Source organism: Pelophylax lessonae (genome assembly GCF_965119305.1).
Source record: "Pelophylax lessonae genome assembly, chromosome: 10".
NCBI classification, from domain to species: Eukaryota; Metazoa; Chordata; class Amphibia; order Anura; family Ranidae; genus Pelophylax; species Pelophylax lessonae.
In genome coordinates this window covers 57965008-57988527 of record NC_138777.1, presented here as the reverse complement: position 1 = coordinate 57988527, position 23520 = coordinate 57965008, and the positions used below count along the sequence as shown (strand labels likewise).

Genomic DNA, 23520 nt, shown 5'->3' with positions numbered 1-23520 from the left:
GCATTCTTACCTTTTCTGAAGTGCGAGTTTATACCCTTCCATTATGGTACCCTCTGCATTTCTCAGAATAATGGGCTCCCCCACAGCCAGGCAGATCTGTGGCATTGCTTTACTCAGGATCATGCCAGCCTAGTAGAAAGACATTAAATCTGTGAAAAGCACCAGAAAATGAAACATTCTGTCCTAATAAAGAGGTCATCATAGCTGAATAATCAAACCTATTAGAAGCTAAACACTATCCACAACTTAGTGGCCGATCCCTGTTTCCCGGCAGTGATCCTTTTTACAACCGCGGCAGAATTTTACGGTTCATCGCGCTGCAGAGAAGACCTCTGGTATTTCCACCCTGCTCTATCCTAGATGCGTCTCACAGGGTAATGATGCAGGTTCTATAACGTGTCACTTGCTGTACTCCTAACACCTCATTTTCCTTCCAACACGTACGTGCTGACAAAAGACCGCTGAACCGAAAAGATTACAGAAACGCTGCCGCCTTGAAGATAATTAAGAAAAATTATACATATGTTCCCAGTGAGACTTGCCTGTAAAGTTGTTACAAAGGTTAAGAGGATTTGACACCAAGGGTAGGTCACTTATCCCGCAATGTGGCGGTTAATAATTTTAATATTACATAATGCATGTACTGCAGCAGCCGCCATGTAAAATGTAAAATAATAACTATGATTTACTTTCCTGGGAACAACAAGGGCAAAAGGGGAAAAGCGAACTGAGCTAAATGTGATAAAAGTTTTCTAAAAAGAAAAAGGTTATGGCTAGGATTTCACAGGTTTTCTATAAAGAAAATATTAAGGGCTATTTGAATCTAAAATTGCAGCACAGTATAACATCATACTGGAAAAACCAATGCATCCTCTCCAATAATAAAAGATGAAAAAGAAAAAAAAAAAAAACCTTTTTCACGTTCGAGTTTTATTTTTGTTTAAACATGTGAAATATTTTATCTGGCACAAGAAGTCTAATAATGTTCAGTTAATCTTTCAATTCATGCCTTCCCACCCCATTGAATAGCTAGGCAGATGAAACCACTATCTCTGTTTCAGCTTTACAGCTTCTAGTGTAATCTGCAGGCCTGAGAAAGGGAAGCCGGCGTCGGACCAGAATCCAGAGCCGAGCCTCTGAGGGTTACCAGACCTTAGTTGTTGTCAGTTTGGTGCGTTATACATGTACATTGATTTCAAATTATTTTGTGCCTGTTTATTTAGGTTGCACATTTTTGGGACAACGTTTTTTTGTCCTTATTATACATTCTGAGGCATCATGTTGGGCATGGAGTACATTATCAGTGGCAAAGCATGCCATCGCTGTCTCTAATTCACAACGCTCTCTCTGTAGGAAACATAATTAAGAAAGTCACAGTTCAAAAGCATCTGCTTCCAGGACCTCTATTAGAAAACCCAAAATGGTTTGCAAACACAGTCTTGGAACTTTTAAATGATCATATTGTAAATGTAATTTAAAGGGACTTCACTTTGCCTAGAAGCTCTGACCATTCTTGGGGAAGTTGCCAACCCACATTATTGCTGCAATACTATGCTGCTTTTATTGCTATTATTGCCATGTTTGAAGATATGTTTCTTGTGCCTTATTTCTTTGTATCTTTTATCATTTTAAAAAAATAAAAGATTTGTAGTAAAAAAGGACATATTATAACAGTTTAAATTATACTCTCCTTTTAAACAAATAAGCTTGGTTGAGACAAGCAAAAAGGTCAGTGTTTTTCAACCTTTTTTTCCTAGCACAACCCCCCCAGAGTAGGGTAGGTGAGGGCACAGCTCTCTGCCTCCTCTGTACACAGGAGTTACCTAGGTGCTGTTCTTACTGTAGCACATGGGCTAACAGAGGATTACTTAAAACCGGCTGTTGCTGCAGCACCTCTAAAGACTCCTCACAGCACCCCAGGGTGCCACGGAACCCTAATTGAGAAACACTCATATAGGTTTAGGAGACAGCCAACTAAAAGACAAGCCTCTAGGCATGCAGAACTTGCCTACAAAATTGAAAGCCCTTGTAAGCCTTTGGCCACCTAAAGGCTACCAGATATCTCCAGATAACCTTAGTGCATCGGGCAAAGTTGTTACATAGTTACATAGTTAGTGAGGTTGAAAAAAGACATCAGTCCATCCAGTTCAACCTATGATGTGTGTGTGTGTTTGCTTTTAACCGTACATTGTATACCCCTGTATGTTGTGGTCTTTAAGGTGTCCATCTAATAGTTTTTTGAAACTATCAATGCTCCCTGCTGATACGACTGCTTGTGGAAGAGAATTCCACATCCTTACCGCCTTTCCTCTAGTTTTAGTGAATTGTTGTGAGTGATAATATTTTAATTCATGGCTTAAGTCACATAGCAATAGTAAGAAAGATAGATACTGATGGGAATGCTTGAGTGCTATCTTACCCTTGTGATGAGCCAGACATTACAAGAAAGCAGTCCCGAAACAGGTTGGTCAAGTTGTCCTTTCTTCCCTGACTGACCCGGCGCTCTGCTTCTTTTCTCAAGCATTACTGATGGATGTAAAATCATTTGGTGGTCCACCTGCAGTTTAATAGTTACAAAAGAGATTACCTTGGAAGGAGATGTATACCCATAATTTGCAACATGATAAAATATTTTTGTTAAAACCAATGTGATCCAGTGCTATATTATGCAGAATCTGTCCAGAGCTTGCATGTCATTTGAGCACACCACTTACCATTTAAAACACCTCACTAAATGTCAAAAGCAACTATCAAAAGGAAGGTGCTGGGGGCAAGAGGGGGAGGACCAGAGCAAGAACATGTGACCTCTGGTATAAATTTTTAAGATAGAGTGCCCTGGGTTTACTAGACTCTCAAAGTGCTTTGCAAATAATATGAAGATGTTTGCTTTTTTTCTGGAGGTGCCTGCTACACAATCCAGGGGAACATTCATAGCAAACTTGTTCTTTTTACATGTAGGACAAAGCTACAAATTCACTTTAAAAGTGACTCCGCTATAGTATAAGGTAGGGTTGTCTCCTTTCTCATTACCCACTTGTGGACTGCCCACCGTACATTTACTGCAGCAGGGCAGCCGCTCTGTGCCAGATCACGTACCCAGTACTTGATCTGACACTTCCTGGTCTGGGGTGCGCGGTGACCCACTCCCGTTGTGTATAACACAGCGGGAGCCCAGCAGTGGGTACCGTGGACTCAATATCTGTCGGCACCCGCCTATGCTTCAGTACACAGGCAGAATGGCGGTCTACCTAACTAAACAAGGCAGATCGCTGTTCTGTCAGCACATAAGACATGGATCCTGTGTCTCTACTATGCAGGGGCATCGATTCATGCCTTCTTCCAGTAGAAGCACCTTCCCCCACAGTGGAAAAGCACTGGTCAGGCACACATTTAACCCTTTGATGACCCTTAAAGTTAACCTCTTCCCAGCATCATTAGTACAGTGACAGCGCATATTTTTTTTAGCACTGATCATTGTATTAGTATAGCTGGTCCCCAAAATAGTGTCAGTTAGGTGTCTGATTTGTCCTCCACAATATCGCAGTCCTGCGATAAGTCGCTGAATGAAAATATCCCATAGTTTGAAGACACTATAACCTTTGAGCAAACCAATCAATATACGCTAATTGGGATTTTTGTTTTACCTAAAATATGTAGCAGAAAAAAAATAGAATTTTGGCCAAACCATAAAATCAATTTCTATGATGTTCATTGATGGACACAGCTTCTGATCTTCTTAACCATTGGGTTATACTGTCTCCTACAGGAGTAGGACACTAGGCAGTAAAAAAGCTTGACTACGCCTATGGGCAGTCCCAGGGGATATACTTCCACTCTCAGCTGTAAGCACTCAGTTTTGTTACAAGCAGTGTCAGAAGACATCCAACTCCACAGAGGGGTGGGTGCTGTGTCCGTCAATGAACATCAGAGAAATGGATTTTACGATAAGACAAAAATTCAATTTTCTCTATCGTTCATTGACTGACACAGCTCCTGATCTTCTTAACCATTGGGACGTCCCGAGCAGTTTTAAACATGAGTGGTGGGAACAGCAGAAAAAAAATCCCCAAGGCTAAACCACAGTCAACCAGGTAACATGGAGCTCAACCAAGAACAACTGGAGCTCACCAGCAAAAAACAATGCACCCTCAAAGAGGGCACCTGATGACGGAAGGCCCAGGAGGCACTAAGCGTCCCAGTTGAGTGCACCATAACAGGGAATAGAGGAACCTGACCCTTAATCAAATAGGATTGAAACACCGTCTATCTGGAAATGGTCGCAGCAGAAGCAGACAACCCCTTCTGAGGTCCGTCCGTGAGGACAAATAGTGTGTCTGACTTCCTAAAAGACTCCATAGATGCCCTATTCGCTCGAACCACATCCAAGGAATGCAAGGCAATTTCCTTAGGATGTTTTGACCTGGGACACAGGGAAGGCAACACAAGGTCTTCATTCAAATGAAAATCAGAGACAACCTTTGGAAGGAACGAAGGACTGGGGCAAAGAACCATCTTATCTTTGTGAACCACCAAGCAAGGTGAGCGACAAGACAATGCAGCCAGCTCCGACACCCTGCGCGCAAAAGCGATTGCCGCAAGAAAGGTCACCTTCTGGGATAATGTAAGCAGGGGAACCTCCCTAAGATGTTCAAAAGGAGGTTTCTGGAGGACTGAAAGCATCAAATTGAGGTCCCAGAGCGTCAATGGAGACTGCACTGGAGGAGCCAAGTGTCGAACTCTCTGGATAAAAGTAAACACCAATTGTGGCCAGTGTGGCCAATGGTCATTGAAAGAAGACCGCCAAGGCCGAGACCTGGCCTTCGATAGTACTCATGGCCAGGTGCTGCTCAACCCACCATTGGAGGAAGGTCAAGAACCAAGCCACCGAAAAGGAGCGAGGATGAACCCCAAGAGACTCACACCATGCAATGTATGACTTCCATGAACGATGGTAGATCTTCCTAGAGGTAGATTTTCTAGCTTTTAACAGCGCAGGAGTCACTGAATCAGACAAACCTCTATCTTTCAGCACCTGGCTTTCAACAGCCAAGCTGTGTAAAGCCAGCGACTGTAAAGCAGGATGGAAGATTGTCCCTTGGGACACCAGATCTTCCCTGAGGGGCAGATCTTCTAAAGGTTTAGAATCCAACCAAACTCCCTCATGGTTCGTAGAGTAATCTCCAAGTTGTCCACGAGAGCAGTCAGAGACTCTGCTCGCAGCAGAAGATCTCCCAGTAACCCCAGTACCGCGATCCCCCATTGATGCAACAATGCCAAGCCGGGGCCAACAATTTGTGGAGGCGAGACCAAAGGGTAACGCCACAAACTGATAATGCTCCTCTCCCACGGCAAAGCAGAGGAAGCGCTAGTAGTTACCAACACATATTGGAATGTGAAGGTAAGTGTCCTTGAAGTCGATAGAAGCAAGAAGATCCTCCTAATGCAAGGATGCCAGTGCTGTGCAAATGGACTCCATTCGGAACTTCTGAACCCGCACAAAGCAGTTTAGGGCCTTGAGGTCCAGAATTGGACGCACCTTGCCCTCCTTCGTGGGGACTGTAAACAGGTTTGAATAAAACCCCTGAAAACGTTCTGAAGTCAGAATCGGGACAATCACCCCTTGGTTCAGCAATTCTTGTACTGCCCCAAAGAGACCCCGTAAGCAGTCTGGAGACAAGCACAATTTGGAGGGAAAAAACCTTTCCAGAGGGTAAGAACAAAACTCAATATTGTAGCCAGACCGTATGACTTTTGTGGACCTACTTGTCCTGTACCAGGGAGGTCCACGGGTCCAGAAACCAGCAAAGACATCCCCCCACCCCACATACGGGTGAGGGCACCCCTTCATGCTGAGGGAGCCTTGTCTGGAAGTCTGGAAAGGTCCACTCTCGGCCTGCCAGTCCAGTTTCGTTGGGATTCTCCGGAGGAGGCCCTGAAGAGTTTTGATCCCTTTTCTTGAGACCCTGAGGGATGAAAAAACTTCTAATGAACCGAGAAGGATGGACCATGTCTACAATGGGGCTCCTTGCCCTTACTAGTGTAGGAGTACTCCCTGGGGAGCTGCTTGAAGTGGATTCCCCTGGGTTACCCATAGCAACAACTTAGCAATTCAAAGTACTTTAAGCATTTGGCTCAGTCAGAAAACAGTCCAGGGGATGTGGTTTTTCGGTTTTATTTTAGAACTTGGATAGGAGAAGGGATGAGTGGGACACTCCAACTGGATTAACTATGCACAATTTTAGAACTTGTAACTATGTTGAGTGTGGCAAGGCCGCTGCTTCACCTTACTACTGTAGTGAAGTATTTGATAACCGAACTGTATAGTGAATTACTCTTCAGGGCCCCGCTTGGCAGACCCTTTACCCCTACTCTTCTGAGTTCTACTTGGCACCCCCTATACTCTTGCATACAGTGTGAGCTGACCTTCTATCCCCTGACTTCTCTGGAGTGGTCCCCCTTACTGTGCGGACCCCTTGGCAAGCCCACTGGTACTCACGGACACTGTTTTTCCCAGATGACTCTGCCAGCAGCTCCACCATCAGCTTTCCATAATCCTTGAGGCTCAGCTCAACACCTGGCTCACTAGGCCAACTGCCTGTGACCACCTTCCTCTGACAGCAGGAGGATAGACAGCCGTCAGCCTCCTCCTGGGACTCTGCTTCCCGCCAAAGACGCCCTGTCACATGTGCCCTTGGCTTTTATGGTCAATCCCAGGATGCACTGTGGTAGTGCCCTCCCACTGGAACTCCCACAAAAGCCTGTTTCCACTGGCCAGGTTTCCTCCACTGTCCTAAAGGCAAACAGAAACAAAGAAAGGGCGCACCGACCTAGCGCATTATCCTCAATAATAGGCTTTATTCACGCAACATATAAAATGGCTACTCACAAACACAGGTGAAAAATTATCATATCAAGCTCAGTTGCTCCAGTGTCAGGAATTGTCCATATGTTAGTCCATAATCCGATAAGATGACGGCTGACGCGTTTCGAGGCTCAGCCTCTTCCTCCACTGTCCAACAGGCTCCCCTATTGGATACAGAGGGGACACTCCCTCAGACCAAGTGACTCACACCTGGACACATGCAACAGGCATGACTAACAGATCAGGCTCCCCTGATAAGCAGATGGAGCATTATAATGTTTTTTTTCCTAGCACCTATCTAGGAGGGTGCTACAGCCAACCCCACCAAAATGAGCCAAGTTTTTATGCTCTGATGCAGCCGCCCCCTACAAAAATCCTACAAAAAGATTAGGAGTATCCCACAAACCTGGAAAGGGGGAAAAGGGAAGAACAAATATACAAGAATAAATTAGGTGGAAAAATATATGTCTCTCTGCTGTACAATATAATACAATTTGAGTGCATGGTTAAGCAATGAATAGGGGTGATGAATTGTTGGTAAATGGCGCTACCACTGTATAAAAACTGTATAAAGCTGCATAGAAACCATAAAAAGTCTGCTGTGTGTGAGAATGATATTATCCCAAAACAGGATGGAACAAAAACTGTGCACTATGCTGAGATATTGGGTCCTACCCCATATAATGAGCATAAAAACACATTGATAGTGTAAACTGCACAGTATTAAAGAATTTAAAGACAACTGGGTCATGTAAAACCATAGAAAGTGCACAGTGCTGTGATAATAAGGTGTCAGAGTGCTGAATAATGGTACAGATGCTGTCTGTAACTGTGTACAACAGATGCCGTGATTAAAAATAATAATCAAATAATCATCTGTTTACTTAACAGATAGAAAGTTCTTCTATAAATCCACCCTGGATGAGTTCCGATATTATTTTGGGACAAACAGGAAATCCCATATGGCCTCGTCACACCAGGATTCTCTCTTGGCTTCAATTTCAAGCATGACCTCCCGTGGAGCATAGGGGGAATCTTACCCATATTCCAAGGCCACCTTCTTCTGCAAACACCGTTGCATCCTGGAAAATCTGGGAAGGGTTTTCCGGTTTTCCCTCCCAGCTGGAGAAAATGGGGTCTCTTCTCGCTTGATGAGAGAGTCGTAGGCCTCATTCTGATCCCGAGCCTGGGCATAGTTCTTGGGTGGGGTTAGGTCTGGGACCTGAATAACGTAGGCCTCACAGAACCCCAGACACTTGGCACACTCTCCTTGCACCACAGAGTACCTAGTCTCTTCATCTGGCAAATCAAGACTGGCTGGACTGCGCTGTCTCCTCCTTAGACCTCCAGACATCTATTCCTTCTTCCAAGGACCCGAACCGATTCTGGAAATTAGGAGACCCCACATAGATGACCCCGGGCTCTTCCTCGCTGCTCACACTCACTTTAGCAGCCCTGGCCACTGCTGGCTATCTTTTCTCCTCTATCTGTATGGGAGCAAACTTGGTCTCTGCTGCTGCAGTCTTCAAGACACAAGGTGGCCACTCCCTGGCCCGCACTACCTGCATGCATCCTGGCTCGGACATTTGGGTCTTCTTCCATGTGCAGGCTGGACCACCGTCAGGCTGCATGGTCTCCAGCTGCATCATCAGTCTTAACACTCCTCTCCCACGATCCAGGGGAGGCCCCGATTCCGCAGTCGACAAAGCACGAGTGACCCCGGTCTCCCATGTCACACTTAACTTCTTGGGCCAACCTTCACTCCTCTCTGCCCGCAGCAGCAGATTGCCGCAATGCCCATACTGGCTCCAAGCTCGCACCCGCATGGTCACATTCAAAAACTTTTGGACATACCAGGCCTAAATGCTCCACGCCTCTTTCTGTGAATACCGCCAGTCTTTCATCGGGCACTCCCCCACAGGGTGGACGTCTTCGGCTCTCCGGTCTGCCCCGCAGGTTCTCGGCCAACATGTGGGTTAGCTGCTGCTGTGCTCCGACTTGCTCCAGGACTCACCATCTTGCTCCTCCGCACACGTGTCTACCTCTCAGGCACACCCGGAGGCGGAAGTAATTTATGGACTTTCCTTCCAATTGGCTGTGCGTGAGTGGCGTCTCCACACACATCTCCAGATTGGTGGTGGCTCCTCCTGCTAGGCAGAACTTTTCAGAGCGCACTTTCCTGCGTGGTACAGTAACCCCTCCAATGCCGCTCTCTCGCATGGAAGTCACTGCAAAGCGGACCATGCCTCTCAGCTTGCACGCATCCCCTCTTATTACTTGTAACAGGGCTCCAACTGTGCCTCCATCACTCTGAGCCAGCTGACCCTCTTTGCTAGTCCGTAGAATTGTCCTGCTGTCATATGCACGGCCAACATTTCTCCTCCTAGCACTTGTACAAGCAAGGTTCACCATACTGTATCTGAAAAATGTCCCACTGTCATTAGATGCATGGGAAACTTCTGGCATTTAATCTTCTGCTGTGGAATGGGTATGCAACCTTCTTGCTACTAAGCCCAGGGGGCAATCTTAGCGACTTGGCTGATCTATATTGGAGGATAAATAAGTTGACTTCAGAGACAAGGAAGTCTATTATAAGTGGGCTGGGTCCTGGAGGCCCTCAGTTATCTGGTGAGTGGCCCTTTCATATATGGGTGGAGGAGCACTATTAAAGAGCACCTATTTGTGAGAAGAATACAGAGCACCTATTACACGTGGTGATTTGAATAATATATGTTGTTATGGACATTTTAAAACTTTGTGTAATATTATGGGTTTATGTGTTTTATTATTTAACTGAGTTTTGATTTCTGCACTATTACCTTAATATCTAACGAAGCCTAAGATTTCTGCACTATAGGAGATCACGATCATTTTATTTATTACAACAGTGCCTCAAAATTAACACATAGTAATGTTTCTGAAATGTTTAGTAAAGTTTAATAACTGTTATTGAGCTTGGCCTGAAGTTTTCCAAAGGGGTGCATGGTAGTACATGGTGTATCAGAAAACCTGGGCCTGCAAAGCACACTTGGGGTATGAAAGTAAGGCCACTATAAAGGGTTAACTCGGCAGAAGAGTCAGAGCAGGATTGTAGTTGCCACGAGTAGTCATGAGCTGGTGGGAATTTATAGCAGCCGGTTAAAAGTGTAGTACCTGGTATAGGTGAAAGGTCCTCAGGTAGTAAGGGGGTCGGTGTTCTGCCTCCCTCCCTAGCGGTCAGTTACCCCAAAAGCCACTGGGACCAAACCCATGGTACAGAGATCCCAAGGAACATGGTACGGGAGAGTCGAAGGAGTTCAGTAAGTGCATGCATGAGGTTCATGCTGGATGAACAGCGGGACCCCATTCTGTTACTGGGAGTGAGGTGGCAGAGTTACGTTGGACTGGTGGAGAGGGCATAGGAGGATCAGTAGTGTCCCTCCTATATGCAACATACTTTAAGGAAGGTGTGCAGTAACATGGGAAGAAATCTGTATATCACATAGCTGCACACAATGTACAGCTTTTCTCTAAGCTGGGGTACCGCCATAATGTTGACTTTCACATGATCGGGACCCTCCCTAGTTCGGGGCATTAATAAGCACGTACACGAGAGGAGAGCTACCCCTACATGTGTGCACAGGTGAGGTGGCGCCGCCCACATGAGCAGTATGGTTAATGTGCTGGGATGCTGGATTCCAGTTAGAATATTTATTGTAAAGATAAACTAACCCTTTATTATGGGTTTTAAAATATTTGTTCACTGAAAATACACTATATTTTCCCATTAAAGATGGCAGCCTATCTTTTTTTTTGATTACTTACTTTTGAAAAAAATCACATAATGACAATCATCTTAGTACACTGTATAAAACACATTTAACATGCTGCCATTATATTTTTACAATAATGTACAACTTAATGGATATTTCTTTTATTTGTATACAGCAATTTAAGAATTTACCTGGGTATTATGTCAATCTTCTATAGAAAAAAAAAAAATGTATTACTAAATCATATTTCTCACACAAATGCAAGCTGTCACTTTTTAATCTACTTCAGGGAAAGTTAGTTTATTTGTCATTTTGACTGGCAAAACTTTAAATGCGATTTAGCCCATACAGTTTTGAGTGACTGACAGCACTGAACGAAGCAGTCACATTAGCAAACAAATCCAAACATTGATTTCTTTAGCGCATATAATGCACCTTCTGTGCCTGAACACTGGAATTAAAACAATCTGAAGTCTATTCTTTTCTAACACAATTAATGGAAATTTCCATTCCTTCTGTAATGCAAATAGATATAGAGTGCAAGCCCTGGAGAGGACTATATTAGAACAGTGGCAACATATGTATACCCCATCACAAATTAAATGTATCAGCTTTAGATCAATGGGAAGATTCTTGAAACCTTCAAATCCAAACCCAATAGTAAGATTGGATTTTAACCCTCACTTAACAAACACAATCCAGTCAAAATCAATTATTTGTATCTGATCCCTGGAAGTATCTGCAGCCAATGACCTGTAAGGTTTTAGTCTGCTTAGGGAAACCATTCATCAAGACGTTTCTTATGTGCAAAAACTAAAACTATTGTCTTCTTTCGACAATAGTAGAGCACCAAATCCCAAAGCTTATTTTGGAATATGTTCTAAAAGTCTTCAATTCATAGTCTTGCATAAGTAATTTTTTTAATTCTTTGTACAGAATTCACCAGAAACGCAACTTGGCAAAAGAATGAGAGGAACAAGCTGTTGGGTTGCCTGGATTTAGTTTTAAAAATATATAAAATTATGGTATCACATAAAAGCTTAACATAGTTTTGCAAGTAAAATTGTCTTCAGCTTGCTAGTTTCTAGGAAATATACATTTTTCTGATGTTTTTGAAAAGAAAGGTAAGTTTGTGACAAGGGGCAGTAATAGACCAAGCTGTTGGTTTGCCTGGATTTGGTTTAAAAAATATATAAAAAATATTGTATCACATATAAGGTTAATATAGTTTTGCAAGTTTAAAGAGTTTTCTTCAGCTTGCTAGTTTCTAGGAAATATATATTTTTTCTGATGTTTTTGAAAAGAAAGGTAAGTTTGTGATAAGGGGCAGTAATAGAACATGCTGTTGGGTTGCCTTGATTTAGTTTAAAAAATATATAAAATTATTGTATCACATAACATGTTAATATAGTTTTGCAATTTTGTAGAGTTTTCTTCAGCTTGTTAGTTTCTAGGAAATATACATTTTTCTGATGTTTTTAAAAAGAAAGGTAACTTTGTGACAAGGGGCAGTATTAGAACAAGCTGTTGGGTTGTCTGGATTTAGTTTCAAAAATATATAAAATTATTGTATCACATAAAAAGTTAATACAATTTTGCAAGTTTAAAGAGTTTTCTTCAGCTTGTTAGTTTCTAGGAAATATACATTTTTCTGATGTTTTTAAAAGAAAGGTAAGTTTGTGACAAGGGGCAGTAATAGAACACGCTGTTGGGTTGCCTGGATTTCATTTCAAAAATATTTAAAATATTGTATCACATAAAAGGTTAATATAGTTTTGCAAGTTTAAAGAGTTTTCTTCAGCTTGTTAGTTTTTAGGAAATATACATTTTTCTGATGTTTTTGAAAAGAAAAGTATGTTTGTGACAAGGGGCAGTAATAGAACAAGCTGTTGGCTTGCCTGCGTTTAGTTTAAAAAATATGTAAAATTATTGTATCACATAAAAGGTTAATATAGTTTTGCAATTTTAAAGAGTTTTCTTCAGCTTGTTAGTTTCTAGGAAATATACATTTTTCAAATGTTTTTGAAAAGAAAAGTAGTTTTAACTCACTGTATAACATATAGAGAAGTATGTTTAAAATATGACCAAAACCTGGTACTTTAACAGCTACATTGAGGCTGCAGACTGACCTTAGTAACAATGTTTATCTGTGGAGGGTGGAGAGGGCAAATGCTAAAAGTAAATGAACATTTTACAATAAAATTGCTATTTCAATGCACTGAATGTGTGGTGGTAAGTGATCAAGCATAGTGGGTTTTTATAGAAAATTGTAGAAACTCAATGACTTAAATTAACAATTTCCATTTGAAAAGAACAAATATTTAAAAATGTAAGTGTTCAATAATGAATGGAAGAGCTAGTGCAGAATGTCAACCCATGTGTGCTCAGACGCAGCTGAAACAATGACTGTCAAACACATGTTCGTTCAAACGTACGTCTAGAGGCCGCTGAAATAGATATGAACAGCCGATGCCATGTACAAGAAACTGCAAAGCTAAGCAGATCAAGAGTTAAGTCGTCACCTTGAAAACTCTGTCTATAGAGATGTCAGGTTCACTAGACTAGGTAAAAGTGACAATGAACAATTCCCTTCTGCTTGAGCAATACTTCCAATTCAAAGCCTGAGGCTCTCCCTCATAAACACAGACCCAGCACTAAACAGTTTAGTCAATGTGCAATGAGGATACTTATAAATATGACTATATTTCACGTGCACACATTTCAACAGAGTCACAAAATACATTGGGCATGATTTACCACTTGTCATGGCAGACAACGGATAGAGGGGTTACAGGGTTGTTTGTAAAAAAAAAAACTAAATAAATCTGCATTAGGTGATAATAACCAAAATAAAATCTTACAAAGTTATACAGAAGCTGCACTCCGATTATCTGAATACAAAACAGAAGAGCGTATATACATAAAACCTGTTGCACTTCCCCTTTAAATATGAACCAACAACAAAAGGGCAATAAACAACCAATATATAATGTCCCAACGAATATATACTGGTGAACAAATCAGTGAATAAAGAGGATTTTATCTATAAAAAATAATATCCCATAATTGCAAACAATTATATTAATATAAATTAAAAAAACTCCACATTAGAAACAAAGTCCATCCACATGCGAAGTACTTATTGGAAATCACACATGAACACTGCTGTGGTTCAACACCAAACACAGCCTCTTGCCAGAGATATCAGACCTCTGATATAAAGGTCATAAACACATAAGGACTATCCAGGATAGGTGTCAGATGACCCCCTCAGGCTGGTATTTTAACTCCTCAAAACATCACAAATGGACCATGGAGAGAGGAAAAGGACAAACTCATTGTGCAATGCTGTCACATAGTTTTATTATAAAAGGCACCAATGGGTACTCACATGGGAAAAATAAATAAATACAGCATGTACTGTGTCAGCCAAACACTGTCTGCCAGCAAGCATGAAAGTGTCAGCCACTCAGACTCCGCCCAACATGTTTAGTCTCTAAAGAACGTATTCAGGGACCACTAAATGCTGGTATATAAATGCAACTTTATTCCCTGATTTGTTCAGTATATATTTATTGAGACATTGTATATTGAGTTATGGTATATTTTGGTTGTTTATTGCATTTTTGTTAGCTCAAATATATTTACAGGATTGTTACCTATAGCAATCAATCAGTGTTAGCTTTCATTCTCTACCCTGCAACTGAACAAGCATATATGAAAGCAGATTGGTCACTGTGTGCTTTTGATTCTTTTGCTCCATTTTTAACGATTTATCCAAATCACAAACCAGTCAGCCTAACATCAACAGATTCCAAAATAGTTTTCTGCGCTAAACACATTAGCTATATATTCACTCTGCCAGCTCTGTAAATGGATGATTATTAAGAATGCAAGTCAGTGCAATATCTTAAGACAAAGAAGCAAATGTATGCACAGCTGTTCCTACTAACATTTGATGGTACTTTTACTTGCCTGTTAGGCTGGGTTCACACTAGCTGTGGCCATGGCTCATAGCAGGGGTCCGGTGCATCCTTGTTCTCTGTTTCAGGTGTGAATCAGGTCTGAATTTTTGCATGAATTCAGACCTGAAACAGAGCCAAAGATGCATAGGACCCTTTTCCAGTGTGGACCGCCGCCGCCCCGGAGGTGTGTGAACCGGCTTTATTTAGAGCCGGTCACACTCTCCTCTCCTGTTATGTGAATTGGATGTGGGAAAACCCGCATCCAATTTTCATAACTGTGAATCCAGCCTTATGCATATCGTACAAATACAAAAATATGTGCAGCGCTAAAGAAAGAAAAAAATGTATTATCCAACAAAATGAATTGTCCAATCACAGGAAACATTCCTCAACGACGGAATAAACAATGGTGATGTAGAAAGTCCAATATGTATAAATTGGTGCAAATCAAATAAGTGCAGCAAATCCCGTCACCAGTGAAGGTAAAAATATGTTGCGCTCACCAGATAGATGGGACCCCAAACACCTTATGGTGTAGGAGTCAAACAGGCTTAAAATGATGGAGTGTCCCCACAGATTTTCACCGATTCCAATGGAAACCATGCAAATCTCCAGCAGATGGAATTTGTTCAGAGATTCCCCTTCAACATGGTGGATGGTGAATCCGAAAAGAAATGGAGGGACATATAGCGTAATATTGCTAAGATCAATTTATTATCAATAAAGCTGATACACTTACAGACATCCGTGAAAGACAGGCATATAAAATGTAAAACAGCTGGGCTGACCAAGTCCTCTTTACATGTTTCGGCATAAATGCCTTTTTCAAAAGATAAAGTCAGCAGGTAGCTAGTACTCATATATATAGAAAAGTAAATCATTGGGTACACCTGTATGGAATGGGCAATGGACCGCAATAAAACCGGAAGTAACACCGGCGTGCGTTCCAAACCTCACTTTGATATGGCGCCCAAACAGCAGGTTTATTGTGTTACAAGGGGAGTAACAACAGGAAGTGATGTAATTAAAAGTTTGACAAGAAGTGACGTCTATGGGGGACGGCAATAGCCATCATCAACACCAAGCCTCGTTCTGGAATACAAAACCGGATATGTCGACATCACTTCCGGGATTGGGCGGAAGTGATGTCAACGGAATACGGTGGACCACTAAACCGGAAGATCGGGCGCATAAATCGCCATATCAACATCCGGAAAAGGGGACAGCTCGAATTAACCAATAGAACTAAGCTATATGACGCCAATAAAAGAACAAAAAGGAGACATAAAAAACAACATAATTATCGCACCAAGCTATAATATGTCCTCATATAGAAATGATTCAAAAATATGTCAAAAATGTGGGATATCTGTATTGCAAAAAACAGATCATGGGATATCCTTAATGAGAAAAAAAAGAAACATATAATATACGGTCCATAGTCCATCTCCATATTTGGTGTCCCATAATACAGGATGTCTATATTAAAAAACATCATACGTTAAAACAATGCATATCGTAGCAGGGACAACATGGCTAAATGAAGATGCCTAAAATGACTGGGAAGTGTGGCAATTTTTAATGCTGATAAGCAAGTCATGTCTTAATATAAGAGACATGTGCATTGTTATTTGAGTCTTGGTGTATTATTGTGTATTATTTCCAGTAAAACTTTGCCTGTGCACAGAAGCTGCCTATAATACAGATCGGTCACTGCTGCTCTCTCTCCTTGTGCAGGGTGACTGGTCTTGTATCCACCTCTTCTTTAGTTATCTACAGGCAGTGTGTAGTAGGTGGACCTGCTGGGTCCCTCCCTCAGCTTTCTTCTCTGCACAAGAGAGGCAGCAAGAGCTTAGAGAGGTAAACAAGTGGCTCAAGAACTTACTTTTGGGTTCATGGAGAACTGGACTGACTTTGCGGTCTGTTACCAGTTCAACAGCAGGGATACACTCCCCAAAAAATCCCCAAAAGTTTTGGAAATATATTAATAGTAAAAAGGCAAGGTCAGAACATACTGGGCCATTAATGATGATCAAGGAAGTTGGTCATGAGCAACATGAAGAAGGTGACTGTATTAAATGCATTCTTCTGCTGAGTTTATACAAATAAAAAGGAGATGTATAACTATCAAGACAGTAATGTTAATAACCTTGTATTGAATGTACGCATGTCGCTGATAGAGACCAGTGTTAAAAAAAGAATTGAAAAAGTTAGGCTGGCCATACATGGAGCGAATTTCTTTCCTGCAACCATGATGTTGATGCGGGAATCCCTCCTGCCGGGCCATTGCCTTCTCCCGGGCGGGGAAGGGTAGGGGAAGCTGTCACTGCTGGGAGAAGGCAGTGATTATCGCTAGAGGCAGGCTGGTTGTACCCAAGTTGATCGATTGATCAACTTGGAACATTCAGGCTGCCCATTAATGGTTCGAATCTCGGCTGATTCCTGCTAGATTTGAACCGTGTATGGCCGGCCTTAATGTGAACAAATCACCAGGATCAGATGGCTTACTCTCAAGAGTTCTCAAATAACTTAACCATGTAATAGCCAAGGCCATTATTTCTAATATTCACAGCATACCTAATGGCAAAACTTTTATTTACTTTTGGATTGGAGAGGAATTAGGACATCTATTAGGTTTTTATTGCTACCTCTGCCCTTGGTAGGGAGATTTATCTTTTTGTCCTGTTTATCATTATCTTTGGAAGTGTAAGTGAAAGAAATCCCAAATTTTGGGTTGTCCTCAAAACAGTAATATTGGGGAAAACTTCTGATAGGGGCATTCATTTTGGTGACCTGCGGGTTTGCAGGAATTTCCTCTCACTTTGCGTTTTGGCTATTGGACAGAAAATGAAGGGATATTTCCCAAATCAGACACAGATAGCAAAAAAAAATGACAGTGGTTATAACCCTCCTTTACTCTATTCTTCTTTAAGGACACCTAACGGATTGGAATTATACCAATTGATTGGTGACAAGCAAACATGGTACCAATATTCCTAGAAACCACAAACCAGTCAGCCTAACATCAACAATATGTAAACTTTTGGAAGGAATGATAAGTCACTATATCCAAGAATTTGCAAATGAAAACAATATCATTAATAGTAATCAACATGGATTTATGAAGAAACGTTCCTGCCCGACCAACCTCTTAATGTAGGTTGAGGTTGGAAATAAAAGTACAAATTCAGTGTTTGCTGATCATACAAAATTAAGTAGGGCAATAACTTTATAGGATATAGCAACTTTACAAGAAATCCTAGATAAATTCAGATGAGGTTTAATTTTTAAAAATATAAAAGTAATTCACTTTGAAGCTAAAAAAATAAATACAAGTTACACGCTTGGGGGGAGAACCACTGGGGAATCAAGGATGGAAAAGGATTTGGGGGTCCTTGCAAGTCACAGACTTAGAAACAGCATGCAATGCCAAGCTGCAGCAAGCAAGGCCAACAGACTATTTGCTTGCATTAAAAAGGGTATTTACTCGGGAGACGAAAAAATGAAATGGACCTAAACTGTCATTTCATATTTGAGTACACCTCCATCCCAATTGAATACATATAAAAAGGAGAAGATTGCCCGCGGGACTTTAAATGAGGTGGACCCAATAGTCATAAAACTCAAGTTGAAATGTATCTGGTTTATTGTATAGAACCAATATACAAAAGTAAAACAACATGAATGTTTGACATACGCAAAACAGAACATGGTCATACAAATATATTAAAATATCTCGTAACAGTAACAATATGCACATCAATACAAATGTCTTGAAACTCAACGCACGTTTCGTGGGTCACACTGCCCACTCGTCAGGAGTGTAAGTGGGCAGGCAAGTCTGAAAATAAATTATTGTTGTTGTATTATAAACATGCAGGGTTGATGGCTATTGGAGTATGAATGCTCAAAAATAACCCATGTGGGGAGACAGCATACTCACAAATATAGCCGTGTCATTGTGCTTAAAACCAGTGTATCCATACGGCGGCTGGTAAATAATCGGGAGACAAAATTATAATTCTAACACTTTACAAAACTCTGGTTAGGCCACATCTTGAGTATGCCATCCAGTTTTGATCTGCAGTCCTCAGGAAGGATGCTCTGGAACTAGAGAGAGTCCAGAAAAGAACAACAAAGCTAATAGGAGAGCTGGAGGACCTCAGTTAAAAGGATTAGCTACTAACATTAAACCTGTTCTCCCTGGAGAAGAGGTACTTAACCACTTGCCCTCCAGACAATTTAACCCCCTTCATGACCAGGGCATTTTTTGTGATATAGTACTGCCTTATTTTAACTGGCGATTCCGTGGTCATCCACTGGATTTTTTTTTTTTTTTGAGCTATAAACAAAAAAAAAAAAGACTGACAATTTAAAAAAAAAAAAAAACAATATTTTTTACTTATGTATTCTGCAACATGTGAAGAAAAAATACCAGTAAGCGTATACTGATTGGTTTGTACAAACATAATAGCATTTACAAACAATACTGGAATTTTTATTCTTTTAATATTTTTTATAATAGTAATAGCGGTGATCAGCGATTTCTAGCAGGACTGCGATATTGTGGCGAACAATCTGACTCAAACTGACACTTTTGACACTTTGTGGGAACAAGTGACACTAATACAGTGATCAGTGCTAAAGATATGCACAGAAAGGGCATCCTGTAGCAGTAAATCTTCTATGGGGTGTTCAGGAAGTGGTTAAGAAGGAATATGGTATCAATATACACATCTTTAACCACTTCTGGAGAAGAAGGCTTTACCCCTTAATGACCAGGCCATTTTTTGCGATTTGGCACTGCATTACTTTAATAGAAGATTGCGCTGTCATGCGACGCTGTACCCAAATAAAATTGATGTCCTTTTTTTCCCCACAAGTAGAGCTTTTTTTTTTGTGATATAAACAAAAAAGAGCGACAATATTTTTCACTTTCTGTTATATAACATTGCCCCCCCCCCCCCCCCCAAAAAAAAAATTAAAAATCAAATTTTTCCATCATTTTAGGCCAATTCGTATGACCATTTTACCATTGATGAGTCAAAATTTTTAATATTTAACTTTAGCAGGAGACAGTTTGGATGCCAAAGGGCTGCAGAGCAGTACAATAATGAGTGACTGCAGGTAACATCGAAGCATGGTGGAGGCTTCTTGCAAGTTTGGGACTGCATTTATGCAAATGGAGTAATTTGGGGTCAGGATCAATAATGTCCTTAACCTGAGAAATACAGGCAGACACTTATCCATCATGCCATACTATCAAGGAAGGGATGTGATTGGCCCCAATATTTATTCTGCAGCGGGAAAATTACCCCAAACATACAGTCAATGTCATTAAGAAATATCTTCAGCATAAAGAAAAGCAAAGTGCCCTGGAAGTGATGGTTTGGCCCCCACAGAGCCCTGATCTCAACATCATCAAGTCTGCCTGGGAATACATGAAAAGAAAGAAGTATTTGAGGCAACCTACATCTAGATCTGTGGTTAGTTCGCCAAGATATTTGGAACAACCTACCTGAAGAGTTCTTTCACAAACTGTGTGCAAGTGTACCTAGAAGAGCTGATGCTGTTTTGAAGGCAAATGGTGGTCTGGTCACACCAAATATTGATTTATAAACTATTAACACTTCTACTTCTGAAATTCTAAAATTACAGCATTTTTTTGCACCTGCCTCATATATGTATTTATGTATATACATATATATATATATATATATATATATATATATATATATATATATATATATATATATATAGTAGTGTATACAGTATATATATATATATATATATATATATATATATTTTTTTTTTTTTTTACATGTCAAAAGATTTCAAAATCTGTAAACTGATATAATGCAATACTTGTCTTCAACAGCTAATGATGCTCACCTTAGATTGTAGAAAAAGACTGTCTGCATTTACAACGTCCGATGTACACAAGGATTGGAAATATGAAGGAGTTACGTTGTCTGGGAATCTTGAACAAAGACACCAACTAAATGGAAACAGAACACTTCTATAAGCTTACACATTAGAAATTTGATTCAAATTTATAGTAATGAATGGCAGAATTAAAGTGGAAAAACAAGCCAAACCTTTTTTATTAGTTTTGAATAGAGTGGGATAGGGTTTAAACCTCTGACAGATTTGGCTGCTGTCTATGTCTCCATATATACATTTCCCTCCAGGGGGACAAAGGAAAGGGAAAAAAAACTTCCTCAGAGTGAGGGAGAGTCCCACATTTTAAAGTTACTGCAACGGACATTGCCGTTGGAATATTTCTCCTCGTCTTCTCACTTTATAACAACTGTAAAATGTTAAATTTTCCATCACTTTCTGTCCCATTAATAGTGGCCACCAAGGCCAAGGTGAGATTGAAACACTGAAACACCTGACTAAGGTCCTAACCCTTCTCTGCTGTATATATCCTTATATATTTTAGATTTTTTTTTTTTACATACTGCCATTTTGTGGTCGTTTCCCAGCCTATAGATTGGTCTTTCATGAGTGAGATCCCACCACTAGCATACAAACTCAGCTTTCCTGAATTGATCCCACCTCAAGTCTACAAATTGGTCTTTAATGAGTGAGATCCCAGCTCCAGCATACAGACTGGTCTTTCCTAAGTGAGATCCCACCTCCAGGATACAGATTGGTCTTCCCCAAGTGAGATCCAACCTTCAGCATACAGATTGGTCTTTCCTGAATGAGATCCCACCTCCAGTACACACATTGGTCTTTCCTAAGTGAGATTCCACCTCCAGTACACACATTGGTCTTTCCTAAGTGAGATTCCACCTCCAGTACACACATTGGTCTTTCCTGAATGAGATCCCACCTCCAGTACACACATTGGTCTTTCCTGAATGAGATCCCACCTCCAGTACACACATTGGTCTTTCCTGAATGAGATCCCACCTCCAGTACACACATTGGTCTTTCTCTCATATCCCATTCTCTGGTTTCTCCTTGGTCTAAACTCACACATTCCTATTACACAAATTGCGTGTTGAACACTGTTCATGTCCTCCACAAAGACAATGCACTGCATGTACACTAACCTCTCAGTGATCAGATGACACAGAATGACCATTAACCCCTCAATTACCTGCCCCGGATTAAAAATATTAACCTCTTATTAACCTGCCTGCAGTGTATGCAGTGTATGTGATCTGCTTCAACAGTATGTGAATCAACCGTTCAGTGATGAATATTCAGTGAGTGTGCATTAACTCCTCAGTATCCTGTCCCCAGCATATAAGCATTAACCCCTTAATGTCCAGTCCCCAGATCAGGTGTGTTTACTCTGCAGTGTCCTGTCCTCAAGATATGTGATAACCATTCAAAGCTCATTCCTCAACCCTTATGCATTATCTGCCCAGTGTTTAGTCCCCAGGCATGTATTTTACTCAACTACCAGTAACCAGTTCATGTAGGTTAACTCCTCAGCACTCAGTACCCAGTTTATTGTGTGTGCTCTCAACATCTCTTCATCTGCTTATCTGCATTAGTCCCTCAGCTGCCAGTTCCCAGCACTTAGGCCCCTTTCTTACATGCGGACCGTTCAGATCCGCCTGTTGGTTTTTCAGGGCGGATCTGAACGGATGACCCATGCATCTCTATGGGGCAGCGGATTTCATCAGAGACATGTCCGCTGACATCCAATCTGATCCTGTCCGTCAAATCCGGACGGATGGAAACCCTATTTTCCATCCGTATGGTGGATCGGATGAGAATGGACAGGCGGTCTGTTCTCATCCAATTCCCCCATAGAGGACAGCGGGGATCTGAAACCTCCATCTCTGCACACTGAGCGGAGATGGAGCTGTCATCTGCCTGCTCAGCGGGGATCGGCGGATCGATACCCCACTGAGCAGAAAACGGAACGGACAGGTGTAAAAGGGGCTTTAATGTTCAGCAGCCAGTCACCAGCACGTGTTAACCCTCAGCAGCCAGTCCCCAGCACAACTGACATAATCACATTTATTCAGAGTACCACACCGAATATCAGTCTCACCTCCACTGACTCTAGTCCAGTGGTAATCTTAGCTCCACTGTCCTATATCCTGTGTAAACATGCCCTGCCAACAAAGCCTTGCTCAATCTTCCATGTCTCCAGCCATACATCCGCTGTTCCTGGACTCCATCATCATACACTCCTCACTCTTCTCTTGCACACACTATCTGCAATCATACATTTCCCACTCTTTTGCACACTCGGGGGTTGATTTACTAAGACTGGAGAGAGCAAAATCTGATGCAGCTGTGCATGGTGGTCAATCAGCTTCTAACTTCAGCTTGTTCAAATAATCTTTCACATTTAAAAAAGAAAAAACCTGGAAGCTGATTAGTTTCTATGCAGAGCTGCACCAGTTTTTGCACTCTTCAGTTTTAGTAAAAAAAATCCCGCTATCTGCTGTCATACATTTCGCACCCCTCTCCTGCACATGTTGCCCACTGTCATACCCTCCACATTTCTCTCCTGCAAATACTGCCCATTGTTGCATCCTCCACACAACTCAGCTGCACATACTACCTAGTGTCATATCTTCCTCACTCCTCACTTATTCATACCTCCCCCTGTCATAACTCCTGTACTACTCTCCTACACATACCTCCCACTGTCATACTCTTCACACTCCTCTCCTGCATATACTGCCCTCTGTCAGACCAACAGCACTCCTCTCCTGCACATGCTGCCCCCTGTCAGACCTACAGCACTCCTCTCCTGCACATGCTGCCCCCTGTCAGACCTACAGCACTCCTCTCCTGCACATGCTGCCCCCTGTCAGACCTACAGCACTCCTCTCCTGCACATGCTGCCCGCTGTCAGACCTACAGCACTCCTCTGCTGTACATGCTGCCCGCTGTCAGACCTACAGCACTCCTCTCCTGCACATGCTGCCCCCTGTCAGACCTACAGCACTCCTCTTCTGCA

General features: G+C 41.6%; 1 protein-coding gene across 1 annotated transcript in view; it reads right to left on the bottom strand.

The window, feature by feature from the left end:
• DCDC1 (doublecortin domain containing 1) overlaps nucleotides 1-23520 on the bottom strand; it is a gene marked incomplete at its 5' end in the record, with an annotated part of 647338 nt that overhangs the window by 205209 nt on the left and 418609 nt on the right. Inside the window, 3 exons of the mRNA XM_082270964.1 lie at nucleotides 11-129; nucleotides 2420-2557; nucleotides 20472-20577. Coding sequence (XP_082127090.1) covers nucleotides 11-129; nucleotides 2420-2557; nucleotides 20472-20577 — 363 coding nt within the window. The remainder of the gene's footprint in view (nucleotides 1-10; nucleotides 130-2419; nucleotides 2558-20471; nucleotides 20578-23520) is intronic.